This window comes from Gekko japonicus, unplaced genomic scaffold, assembly GCF_001447785.1.
Source record: "Gekko japonicus isolate JY-2015 unplaced genomic scaffold, Gekko_japonicus_V1.1 scaffold104, whole genome shotgun sequence".
Lineage (NCBI taxonomy): Eukaryota > Metazoa > Chordata > Lepidosauria > Squamata > Gekkonidae > Gekko > Gekko japonicus.
Window position 1 is genome coordinate 1,189,884 of NW_015176454.1, and position 13,367 is coordinate 1,203,250.

At 45.8% G+C, this 13,367-nt stretch overlaps 1 protein-coding gene across 1 annotated transcript; it reads right to left on the reverse strand.

The window, feature by feature from the left end:
* Positions 1-1,628: 1,628 nt before the first annotated feature.
* Positions 1,629-6,036, reverse strand: TUBA4A (tubulin alpha 4a). The gene is made up of 3 exons (XM_015426908.1): positions 5,805-6,036; positions 4,485-4,633; positions 1,629-2,672 (listed from the first exon to the last, which is right to left on the reverse strand). Exons 1-3 carry the CDS (start codon positions 5,983-5,985, stop codon positions 1,701-1,703), a joined length of 1,302 nt encoding a protein of 433 aa, XP_015282394.1. The 5' UTR covers positions 5,986-6,036; the 3' UTR covers positions 1,629-1,700.
* Between the last annotated feature and the right edge of the window lie 7,331 nt (positions 6,037-13,367).

A 13,367-nucleotide genomic window follows, 5' to 3' on the forward strand; every position in this document is an offset into this window, starting at 1 on the left:
TCAGTATTTTGGGAGGCTATATTGGTAGTCTGTGAAGGGTTAAGACTCTCTGTGCCTTGGGAGCTAGATGTTCCCGCCTTCTCAGCCATTTTAGGGGAACCTGAAAGTGAAAGTAGCCACCATCACTCGCCTAACAGAGGCCCAAAATGGAGCCCTACCCCACCCACATCAGCTGAATCCGGTGGGGAAGAAGTAGGCTGTCTATTGTTGCTCCCTTTCCCGAAGGCCCAGCAATAAGGACTGTAAAATGTCCCTGCCAGAGACCTGACCCATGGACCAGAAGCAATTTGTCCTTTTAAAGAACCTCCCATCCAGATCCAAAGGAAAGGAGTAAAGGGCAGGGAAAAGAAAACTGGAGGAGGGGGGGGGGTAGTCCTCTTTCTCTCTCCCCCTCCATACCTTGCCAGTTCTCAATGGATACAGTCCTACCGTGGTTCAGCCATGATTTGGAACAAGGAGGGGGCTCCATTCCAATGCCGAAAGGGATGGCGGCAGAGATTCTGCACCACCCTCGGCCGCCTCTCTTGCCTCTGCTCTCCCCAGGCTCTTCACTGAGCGTCTGTCCCCAAAACTGCTGCACGCTGCCGCAGCTGGATGGAGGGGGGGGAAAGCAGTTTACCGCCGCCTTCCCAGCGGGGTCCGAGACGTTCCTCTTGGCGCTGCAACCGCCTGGGGGCCTCCCAGGACTGCTGGCGCCGGATCCATTGTAATTTGAGGCCTGCAGCTCTCAAATATGTTTTAGGGCTGTAAGGTAAGTACCTTCTACCATTGCCCTTTAGGTCTCCGCTTCTTCTGACCTTCCGGTGTCTTCTGGGATCTTCGTGCTCTTCAGAGCACAGCCAGCACGTCCTGCTCAGAAGGCAGGACCGGTAAGACTGGGGATGATAGGATAAGCCCCTCCCCTCTGGGATCAAAGTTTGCCAACCCCTTCCTATGGAAGGAGGTGGTGCTTTCCCAGGAGTAAGGAGTCAAGGACTGCCCCACTCCTGGACCACCGGAGAATGGGATACTGCAATACATTCAGAATCAAATCCCTATTCAAGTGTGAAACTCACTGAGCAGCATTAGATGTTACATCTACAGCAGAAACCTGATAAAACCAACCTTTTGGAGAAAGGGAGGGAATGCCAACATTTAGTAGCAGTTTACCAAGAGCAAGTTATGCAATGGAAAGATATACATACTGCATAATTTCCTTAACACTGAACATACTATTTTGATATGGAATTAAGTTTTTGCAATCCAGACTCGTGTCTAGTTACGCATGTTCCTAGCAATCGATAACCCGATTTTGCGGTAGAAACAAGTATTTCCCTGCATCTTACCTCACACTCTTGAGCTGCCCCCACTGGTCAGGCAGATCCCCAGGAACAAATTCGAACACAGTATTTAGCATAAGTTATACGAGGCGTGAATCTGCCCCTCCGCCTCCTAATTCCACTGCTGGAACAGATAAGCCTTGTGTACAAGTGATTGTTCCACAAACAGTTCATTCTCACCACCAAAGCAGATTATCTTTCTTTTCTGCCCCCTTATAGAGGACCAGTTAGCACCAGGTGCTGCTGCTGCTACAAGATTAAGAATAGCGCCAAGCCTAGCAAAAAAGCAGCATACTACAGGGATTCAGATTAAAAGCCAAAATATTTTATTTAAGTATTTAATTACAGGAGGGTGAATTGGGCAATGTAAGCCACCTGCAACTACTCTTCTCCCTCCTCTTCATCCTCATACGAGTCAATGCCCACCTCTTCATAATCCTTCTCCAGGGCAGCCATGTCTTCCCGTGCCTCAGAGAACTCCCCTTCTTCCATGCCTTCCCCCACATACCAGTGGACAAAGGCCCGCTTGGCATACATCAGGTCAAACTTGTGGTCCAGGCGGGCCCAGGCCTCAGCAATAGCTGTGGTGTTGCTCAGCATACACACTGCCCGCTGCACCTTGGCAAGGTCTCCACCAGGAACCATGGTGGGGGGCTGGTAGTTGATGCCCACCTTGAAGCCTGTGGGACACCAGTCCACAAACTGGATGCTGCGCTTGGTCTTTATGGCTGCAATAGCAGCATTGACATCCTTGGGTACAACATCACCCCGGTACAAGAGGCAACAAGCCATGTACTTGCCATGGCGGGGGTCACATTTCACCATCTGATTGGCTGGCTCAAAACAGGAATTTGTGATCTCAGCCACTGACAGCTGCTCATGATAGGCTTTCTCAGCAGAGATGACTGGGGCATACGTGGCTAGAGGGAAGTGGATGCGTGGGTAGGGCACTAAGTTGGTCTGGAACTCTGTCAGGTCTACATTGAGAGCCCCATCAAAGCGCAGAGAGGCAGTGATGGAGGACACAATCTGGCTGATAAGGCGGTTGAGGTTTGTGTAAGTTGGGCGCTCAATGTCCAGGTTCCTGCGGCAGATATCATAGATGGCTTCATTGTCTACCATGAAAGCACAATCTGAGTGCTCGAGGGTGGTGTGCGTAGTGAGGATGGAGTTGTAGGGCTCCACTACCGCTGTAGAAACTTGAGGAGCTGGGTAGATGGCAAATTCCAGCTTGGACTTCTTGCCATAGTCAACAGAAAGCCGTTCCATCAGTAGAGAGGTGAATCCTGAGCCGGTGCCTCCCCCAAAGCTGTGGAAGACCAAGAATCCTTGGAGTCCTGTGCACTGGTCAGCCTGTTGAAGACCCCAAGAGAAATTCTGCTAAATACCAGACAATTTCTGCCCTGCACACCAATATATATTCTAGGCCCTCATCAGGTATTTATTCCTCCATCCTTAAACTTTAAATTTCCTTTAGTTTGAATACTGCAATTAACTAGTTGCTCATCTAGCCCCTAGGAGACTAGGTCACACACACAGTTCACATATCACTATGAATGGAGCGTCTGTCCCTTCTACTGTATAAGAAGAAGTAGCTCATCAAAGCCAGGACACAGTGCAAATCACTCATATTGCATTTGTGGTTCTGAAACCTTGCAATGGGCATGTGTTCCTTGCTCTGGAAGACTGACCTCCAATTCCTGTCCTTCCTCTAACTGCAATGTACCTTATGTAACAGGATTTCCTTTTATCCTACTTACAAATAATGTGTCCCCTTATTTTAGGAGCAGCACTCCCAAGGCTTTGACACACAAATGACATTTTTTGACTTGTGGAATTCAAGTCAGAGGGCTTTAGGAAGCAAGTTGCACCTTGAAAAGACAGGATTTCATGCATTGATTATATTGGGCTGGTGGCAGTAAAGCTTGAGATACTGACTGGCTGAACTAGTGTTTGGAATATCTGGGGAACACTCCCATCTGATGGAGTTTGAAGTATCCTATAGAGTGGATAGATGAGAACTAGGAAGATGTCCTTGGATTCAGGAAAGCATGGAGAGCCCAGGGGGCAGGGAGAATGAAGCAAGAAAGAGGAAGTGGAGCAAGAAAGAGGAAACTGTGAGGAAGGTAACTGAGGTGAAAGGTGACGCTGGTGGAACCTCAGTGTTGAATATTAGAACAGGCTATATGTTGTAAGAGGAGAGAGGATAATGCCAGAAAAGAGTAGCGGGGGATTGGTTAAAGAAAGTGGGTCAGAAGAAAGCAGTGGTCTGATAAGTATGGATGCAAGTAAACAAGAAACTAAAGAGCAGCCAAGCAGAAAGGCGAACTGGGGCAGTGGTATACACAGGGCCAGGAAGAACTGTGTGTTATTGGCAAGAACAAAGTCAGCAAAAAGGGAGAGAACAGTGTGACACAAGACTGCTAAGATTAGTAGTTAGATATGTGGTTTTCAGACTGTGTCCACTTCGGAGTTCCCTGGAAGCTCATCGAAGGCAAGGAAAGCAATATCAGCAAGGACAGATGAACCTCCTTGAAGGGCACTCAGCCTTCCATGGCTACTGCCCCCCTGCCAATGGGTAGCTGCAGGGGGTGATGGATGAGTATGGCCTGTTCAGTTCATGCAAGACCTAGATAAATGCCCTACAGGGTGTGCATCATAGGATGTGTCCAAGAATCCTCGACAACACACTGGCTTGCATAGCAAATAGTCAGGTGTCCATCAACTGATGAACACATGTGAAAGAAGTTCCTTAAATTATATTGCTTGAAAATTACCAGTTTAGACCCTGACAGGTAAGTCTTCCAGTAATGGCTTCTACTTTCACTGCAGCACTGGCCAGGCAGAATTAAAGGCATGATGAGCACCAAGGAGCATACTGACTTGAAGCACAAACTTTGGTCACAAACTTCTAACACAGCCTCTATAGCACAACTTTGTTTAATAGGAGGTGTGAAACAACATATGGAGACCATATGGAGAAGCATCATGGGCTGTGGTCATTGCTCTGTAACTTACCACATGCTAACACAGACTGATGTGGCAATAGGTTACTATTAATTGAGGTTCAGAATTAGCCATTCCTGGCCTACCAGCTCTTTCCATAAGGAAGCCAAAACCCCTTCCACTCCTATAAGCTTCCCATACCCCCAACTATGTTTATACCAGTTTCCGGAGCCTGTCCAACACCAAGTCAATGATTTCCTTTCCAATGGTGTAGTGTCCACGAGCATAGTTGTTGGCAGCATCTTCCTTGCCAGTGATCAGCTGCTCTGGGTGGAAAAGCTGACGATAAGTGCCGGTACGAACCTCATCTGGAAACGAAATAAGGAGGTGGGATATCAGAAAAGGGTTGAGTGTGGTAGATGAATTCACAGCCTTAACATAGGTGAGGAAGTAGGCTGAGAATTCAACCAAGGCAACTAGGGTATACCTAACAAGGATTCTTTAGGATCAACAAGGACAGATGAACTTCCTTGAAAGGCACTCTACCTTCCATGGCTGTGCTTCCCCTGCCATGTGTAACTGTAGGAGACTGTTGGTTGAGGGTGTTCAGTTACATTCATACTGGGCAATGATATCTGGAAGGCGTGCCTCAGCCCAACTACAAAATTTGACATCTATTCTCAACAACTATTCCTTACCAGACATCACCTTGCCAACCATTTAACCATGTCAAATCAAGAAAGCCTTGGTCAGTGGTTAGTTTTGACAGGAGACAATGAGACATTAATGGAAAGTGACAGTCCAAACTGTGGTTAGTTTTGACAGGAGACAATGAGACATTAATGGAAAGTGGCCGTCCAAACTTCCCCACTGGCTTGCTGCGAAATCTCATTGCCACAGATGCTGCTCTCTTACTGGTAACAGGAGAACTGAACAGCATCCCTCATGGTATCCCGTTTGCTCTAGGTGGGATGCCAGCTGCCGATGCTTAGTGTACTAAAAGGCATAACCCAAGGCCTCCCAGGGAATGGGTACACAACCACCCTCAGTGAGATCAGGGAGGAGACGGCAACGAGTACTGTCCACTAGAGGGCATGAAGCTTCACACGAAAGGCTCAGGCCCTACAACAGGGTCTCCAGCATGGCGCCCACCAACTGCTTTCCTGACACCAGCCAAGGTGTTTCAGAAAGTGGGCGGGGACAAATGGACCCCAACAGGACTTCTGATTGGCTGTGCAGATTTTGGAAACATTGCTTTTGCAGCAGCTGCCACCACCGCACAGGAATCTTCACAGCACAACTGTAAGCCATGCGTATGCAAAAAAAATATTGTAAATTAAGTTCATTTGAAAAGGCATCCTATTACAGAGTTTCTGCCTGAATTATTAGTTATATAGAACTTCATTTCCTGACACTTTGTGGTTGGCTCCACCTCCTGTGGCAGCCATTTTGTGATTGTGCCGACTGCCCTGTGTCAGAATTCCAAAGCTGCCTGCAGGCTTAAAAATATCGGGATCCCCATGACCCTTGCGCTCTCACCAATCACAGTTGGCTCCAAGTCCACAAAGACAGCCCGGGGCACATGTTTCCCAGCTCCAGTTTCACAGAAGAAGGTGGTGAAGGAGTCGTCTCCACCCCCAATCGTCTTCTCGCTTGGCATCTGCCCATCTGGCTGAATCCCGTGTTCCAGGCAGTACAGCTCCCAGCAGGTATTGCCCATCTGGACACCAGCCTGGCCAACATGGACTGAGATGCACTCACGCTGTGGAAAGAAGAGGAGGAGATTGGATTTATGCCCCGCCCTTCACTCGGAGTTTCAGAGCGGCTTACAAACGCCTTTCCCTTCCCCTCCCCACAACAGGCACCCTACCCTGTGAGGTCAGTGGGGCTGAGAGCGCTCTGACAGAACTGTCCTTGTGATAACAGCTGTGAGGGAACTACGGCTTGCCCAAGGTCATCCAGCAGGTGCAAGTGGTAGGAGTGGGGAATCAAATCCAGTTCTCCCAGATTAGAGTTCGCGCACTTTACCACGACACCAAACTGGCACTGATGACTGATGAACTTTCTCTGGCAAAAAGGAGATCACAGAGGAAGCCCAACCCAGATGACAGGAGGACTCAAAGTCATGAACACTGACAGAACATATACATGGCGGTTCATAAACGCATAGTGGAGGGAGGAGTTTTGTTAAAGTCATCAGCCCAGTCAGATGTCCTGGGGATTTGCCAGGTCATCAGCAGCCAGCCTTTTGTTCCAAAAATCCAAAGTACTTCACAGTGGCACTCTAGTGAGCACGACACTGCATATCCATATCTGTTTGTTGAGAGAGAAACGGCAGCTGTACAGGCTAGGAGAAGCAGAGGCCTACCTATGACATAGCCAGGCCTATTGACATACATACAACCCTAGGCTCCATGAGTGCCACAAGAAAGAATAAGAGATTAGATTTATACCCTGCCCTTCACTACACAAAGGAGTCTCAGAGCGGCTTACAGTCTCCTTTCCCTTCCCCTCCCCACAACAGACACCCTGCGAGGTAGGCGGGGCTGAGAGAGCTCTTGACAGAAACTGCTCTTTTTCAAGAACAGCTCTTATCAGAACTATGGCATGCCCAAGGTCATCCAGCCAGATGCAAATGGAGGAGTGGGGAATCAAACCTGGTTCTCCCAGATTAGAGTCCGCACACTTAACCACTACACCAAACTGGTGTAGTTGCAGGTTTGTCAGCAGAATCAACATCTATTCCTTCATGTAGTGCTGAGACAAGATTTGGGAGGTAAAGAAGCCAAGAGATGCACTGTTATGTTCAGGAGCTTTGATTTCATCCCATTTTATTCACTTAATATTAAATGGCTGTATTTTTCTTAGGGGGATATATTATTAAAATTTAATTTTTTAAAAAAGAAACCAGAGTGCGGCAGTACCTAAAATAAGGGTTAAGGAATCTATCACACAGAAGCCACAGAGGAGAATTAACATGAACTGCCAGTCTGAATTTCCACCACTCACAGTGCAAAGGATACGTTCAACATCATTTCCAGGGCACCTGGCCTCTGCAGTTTAAAAAAATGTAGAGGCGCCTCCATGGAGTATGCTTCATAGGCCCACACAAACCTTGGCACATGAACACTACCCCAGGTAGTTAAAAGGCAGCGTGGTCAGAGAATCTGACCGACAATGAACGTGAGTTCTGAATAAAACGGACTATTTAAAAAGCGGACACACACACACACACACGGTGTGGGAAGAAACGGAAGCAAAGAGGGACACCTCTTATGCGAACTAACCGATAAACAACGCGAAGGGGGAGAGGGGAGGAAAGCAGCGTGTGCGTTGTGAGAGACTTACTTGATTTTTTATATCGTGGGGCGAGTTTCTCGAGACGGGAAGAAGCGGCAGGAAGTGTAAACAAATCGTAAAAATGGCGGCCCAGCGTGCAAAGTTGAAAACGAAACCACCAGGCAGTCAGAGTCCCAAACCAGAAGAGGGGGCAGACGTCATTAAATTACTAGCGGATATGCTCAAGCCGGTGATGGAGCAACTCAATAGTATTAACCAGCAACTGACTGTGATGAATAAGAACTTTGCATCTCAACAGCTTCAGCTGAATGAAACAGAAAAGAAAGTGGAGCAAGCTAATGAGAAAATCAGAGATGGACACCACAAATAAGAAGTTGAAGAAAAGATTGGGAGAAGTGGAAATAAAGCGGAATTTTCAAGAAAACCGTGTACCACAATTACAGATGGAAAAAGCCAACATGATTCTCAGGTTCCAGGGAGTTCCTGAAGCAGCGAAAGAGGACCTGGGAAGTTGCTTAGTGAGATAATCGCTCCAGTGATGGGCTTCACAGCGGATGAATTGGTAAAAGACATGGAGGTGGTCTATAGGGCACACTCCAATTATATTAAAAAAAATAGCCTACCTGGAGAAATTGTGGTCAGATTCTGAAGCAGACAGACCAGAGATGCTATTTTAAAAGTGACATCAGCAACTCCACTGAAAATGGGAAATGTAATAATCAAGACTCTAAAAGACATTCCATTTAAAATTCGGCAAAAGAGGAAAAATTACAAAGATTTGATTGCTTTTCTTCAAACTAATGGAATAACGTATAGGTGGGCGATCCCGGAAGGTGTCATCTTTAGGATTAACGACAAAAGAGAGAAGATAGACTCCATTTTCTAGGCTAAGGAGTTTTTGTGGCGTCGGCTTGGAACAGAGGAAGAGTCTAAGGAGAAAGAAACTAAATCTAGTGACTCTGCTACCTCTGGAACGGAAGAAGCCTCTGCTACAGAAACGGGTGCAGGACCTGCCAAAGTTGTCTATGATTTTAGAGACAGAAAGCCGAAGTAAAGGCAGAAGGACTTGGAATTTGGCTTTTTGAAGCGAAGAACATGAAGATGATCAGAAAGTTTTCTCATAACAATTAACACAGTAACATATAAACATGGAAGACAAACAGGAACTCTACAAGTATATTGTGATACTAACACTTGTGGTACTAACATTTACATTAACAGAAATAAGATCTCCTCCTCTTGGGTTTTTAGTTTAGTGTGGTTATCTTTCCTTTATCCCTAGCTGTAGTTTCCCTCCCTAATTTTCTTTGTTGTTTGTAGTTAATGCAAAATGAAAATATCCCTTTGGGTTTTTTTTTTTTTTTAAGAAATTTGCTTAAGACAAGCCATTGGGTTTCTATACAAACATAACGGAAATGGATAAGGTACTGTTACATGCTGATGTTAAGATGATAAAGAAATTGTATACAATAATGTTAGAAGATAAAACACAATATGAAGTAGTTAAAAACTGTAGGCACAAAATTTGGGTCATAATATGGCCACATATATGGAAAACAAATATAGAGATTACTAAAGTGATTACTAAAGCGATTTCTTATAAGGAAAATATATATAAAATGTTTTATAGATGGTATATTACCCCAGATAAATTAGCTAAATTTTACCCTAACCTACCAAATGATTGTTGGAAGTGTAAAAACAATGTTGGCTCATTTTTTCATATGTGGTGGACATGTAATAAAGTTAAAAAATGTTGGAGCTGGATACATGAAATTTTGCAAAAAATATTAAAAACTATTGTGCCTTATACACCAGAATTATTTTTGAATATATCACCAGAGAACTATAAAAAACAAGATTTTTATCTCACTATACATATTGTGACAGCGGCAAGAATATTATATGCTAAACATTGGAGAAGAAGTGAGGCTCCTTCAAAAGAAGAAGTTATAAATAAAATATTGGAAACAGCAGAGATGGACAATTTAACTTCAATCTTGAGAGGAAATAACAAAGAAGAATTTGAGGACACATGGTCAAGGTTTTATAAATGGATAGAAGGGCATAACGTATAAAAACTCCTAGACATACAACCAAAATAAAAAGAAATTATATAATTAAATATGAGCAAAATATGTATATTAAAATCATAAGGTGGGAAAGATATAAACTTTTTTGTTACAGTTTCAGGTCAAATGACTATGTAAAAAAAGCCCCGATACAAATGAATCTTCGCAAATGTGTATCTATGTAAGTCTGTTCAGTCTTTGTCCTGTATGTATGAAATAAAAAAAAAAAACTGCTCAAAAAAGAAAAGAAAAACAGCTGCTTTGTATATGTTGGCTATGATCTCTTCCCATATCCCACTCCCAGATCTCCAGGAATTTTCTAACCCGGAGTTAGCAACCGTATTCTTCTCCCCTGTCCCCGGGGCGAGGATATCAGAATGTATTTATTTATTTGTTAGACTTTTACCCCGCCCTCCCACCTAGGGCGGTTTACAGTACAAAATGCTGCTTGCATACTGTCACCCCCCACCCTTCTGTGGGGCAGTCAACAACAGCAACAGTATTGTTGTACTGTTCACTGCATCAGCACTGGATCAGAACGCTGAGAAGGAATTAGGCAACTGCATAACTATCAAGGGTAGGTAAGAGTGGTGTGGGATTAATTAACTGAGCTGCTTACCATTTCCATGAGCAGATGTGGGGCCAAGAAATTCATTGCCAGACTAATGACTTGAACATAACCTCTCGCAATGGGATTGTGGGTATGTGGCGACATCATGCCACTGTGCCCCCCCCTTTTATCAGGGGAAGGTGGCAGCATACAAACATTTTGATAAAATAAGCAACCAAGCAGTGAACTTGGTAATAAGCCAAGAGGGAAAAACCTCCAAAAGTTTTTACTTGTAAGCAGGAGCCAACAGGGAGACAGTCGGTCATCATCACAAATGGGTCAGGAGGAGGGCAGATAGTTCTCTGCAGTTCCACACAGCTTGTTTGGCAACCCAGCCCATGCAAGAAGCAAGCTTTTTGCTGTGCCAGCACTCAGGCTGGAGGCTGAATGGGCCTGGGCAGATACAGTGTTGTGCTTAAATTCAGACTGAGGCCCGGTCTCTTTCCTCCCCCTTCCAGCACTAGTAAATCATCCACTTCAGGCCAGAGAGAAAGAACCAGGTGGCTCCTCTGAATGAGCAACATGGGCAGATTGGGGAGTTTATGACTCAGGAATAAAGCTACATGTCAGGACTGGTGGGGGAGGAAAGAAATCAAGGTGGGAAGAGGTTGCATCGTCACTGGCTACAGCCCTGACAAAGGAGGCTGAGTCACAGAGCTATACCACTTAAAGCGGCTTGCTTGACTGAACAGTGCTGTCACAGGACAGAATTCCTTCCATACCTGAGGGTCAGGAGGAGAAACCAGTGTTATGCTAAGAACCCTACTATGCTGCTTTGAGTCTAAGGAGAATCAGGCAAGCTAGAAATATTTTAAACAAACAAAGTCATATTAAGTTTCCTATAGGAAGAGAATGGTTATGTTGAACAATATGGCAAGCCCTGTGCGGCTCTTCTCCCTCCCCCACCAGCAGCAACGGTGGCAAGCCACTGGGCCAGCCAGTCCCCCCACCCCAGCCATGGCTACCAGCCACCAAGGCTTCTCTTCCCGCGTCGCCAGCAGCCACAGTTCCTATTGGTAAGTACTTTCTCTGTGCATGCACAGGGAGGGCTCTTCTACTTTTGGGGGGGGATTTAAATCCCCCCTATACTTTTTCCAACTTTGCAGGAAAATCTCTTTGCCTCCCAGGTGCCCCTGATGTGTGGATTTAGATATCCACACACAGGGGGCGCCTTGGTTTTAGATATATAGATGTGAGCTCCCAGATGCAGTCTGAAAAAATACAGCCCAGACTTATCATCTCAGGGAGAAATAGGCCTTCAACTTCCTGAATAAAAAGCCTACCAAGTAAACCCAATATAGATACCCTCGCACCAGGTCATCGCCCCACTGCAGTGAGAAACAACTAGTCTTACTCAGTGTGCATTGCTGTCAGCTGAAATGGTAAGAGCCCATTTCCCCAGGAAAAGTCTGGCTACTTGTCAGAGGATCCTTTGGGGAGAGATGCAAGTCAAGTCAGACTGAGGATATATCTGCAGGGTAGTCAACCACTGGCAACGGAGAACAACTACACCCACCCACAGACTACCCCACTGCCATCATACCATCCCTATAAAATCCAAACCAAAGTTGAAGTTTTCCAGTATTCTGGACCCAACTACAGCTCATTCCGAGGACACCTGCCCTCCCAGGAGTGTACTGGTCAGGCCCCATGCATGTGTGTTAACTTTGTGTTCAGTTCAGAACCACAGGTCAGGCCAGGTGCTGCATTGCAGGGGACAGCTTGGTGTCATCCAGTCTGCATGCAACTAAGGCGTAGCCACACTTTCAGATTTGCTCCATGTGATAAAGAATTTTGCAGATATTTGAACTCTGGCAACATTGCAGCATTCAAACTCAATTTCAAAAGACTCCTAGAATAACATGCAAAGGGATACTTGCAAGAAAATGGCTATCCCAGACACACTTTGCATATTTACTCAGGAGTAAATCCTACTTGAGTTCAGGCTGCACATCCTAAGTACCTTTGCGCCTTCATGAAGGAAATGCAACATAGCCTCAAAAAGCAAACATGTGTGATGAATATACAGCCTCATTTCAGCTGGGGCTCTCTTTAGTCCCTCTTAAAGTATTCACAGTCTTTTTCTTCCCATAATGTGGTGGCTTCTCTTCATTGGTTTGCAAGTTCTTGCACTTCCTTTCCTCATCCCATGGTATCCATGAACTTGCCAGCCACCTTTTATACTTGACCTTTCTGGCAGTTTATAGCCCAAAAGGATATAATCAGAAATGTTAATAATTCCATTAGAAGGATACAAATTCAAGTCTTTGCAAGTAAAGTAAGAACCACCATAACTGTAATCAAGACTAGGCAGTAAATCTGCAAGCCCCAGACTTAAGTCTGCAATGGATTTATTCCATAAGTGGCCCTGTTTTCAGCTACTGTTTTCAACCTCAGCTCCCCATATGGGAATACTGTTCTACCACATCAGTTGCTATACGGACTACTGAGATTTGAAGTACTGAGCATTCTGAAGTGCTACATACATGCCAAGTATTGCTAGTTCAGAAAAATCCCTGCCTCGTCACCGCTAATTTCAGTTCTCCTCTCTTCCCAAATGCAGGAATATAGTGGATTTCTGGGCACAAAGATGAGTATGAAACTGAGCAATCCAACACACTGAAGTCTGCTGAGTTCCTCCTCCTCCTCCTCCCTTGAGCTACTGTTGCCTGAGGTGGGAGGAAAGAAGAGGAAGGAAAAATTGGTCTCTCTGTTCCCTTACTGCAGAGGCTTAGCAACAGGCACCACATTTCCAAGACAAGAGCTGCCAAAGCTCAAGCCTGCCAGGAAGCCAGGCACTGTGCGAGACGTGCAGCAACTGATTTCATACTCAACGATGACAAGAGAAGGGGGGCCCAGAAGACGCTCAAAGGCACGTCCCGGGCTGAGCTGTGGTATGCATCGTCATTTAAACCCCTCTACGAGGACAGGGGAAAGGCAGAGCAGCCCAGCTGCCTCTTCCATGCCCAGCAGGAGTGGCAGGCAGGGCTTGGTTTCTCTCTTGCTCTGTCAGCTTACCAAGACCAGAATACCCTGCTCAGCTACCGGCAAGAACACCCAGTGCCAGCGGCTCTCTGCACTTCAGGAGGCTCCTTGCTGGGGTTGGGGGGAGGGGGGGGG

What these genes read in the sequence shown, in the direction of transcription:
- TUBA4A (XM_015426908.1), bottom strand. Translation starts at nt 5,985, where the DNA reads ATGGGCAATACCTGCTGGGAGCTGTACTGCCTGGAACACGGGATTCAG. An exon ending in CTTGGAGCCAACTGTGATTG is followed by an intron (nt 4,634 to 5,804) that starts GTGAGAGCGCAA and finishes TTTCGTTTCCAG; the next exon opens with ATGAGGTTCGTACCGGCACT. An exon ending in TGGACAGGCTCCGGAAACTG is followed by an intron (nt 2,673 to 4,484) that starts GTATAAACATAG and finishes GGTCTTCAACAG; the next exon opens with GCTGACCAGTGCACAGGACT.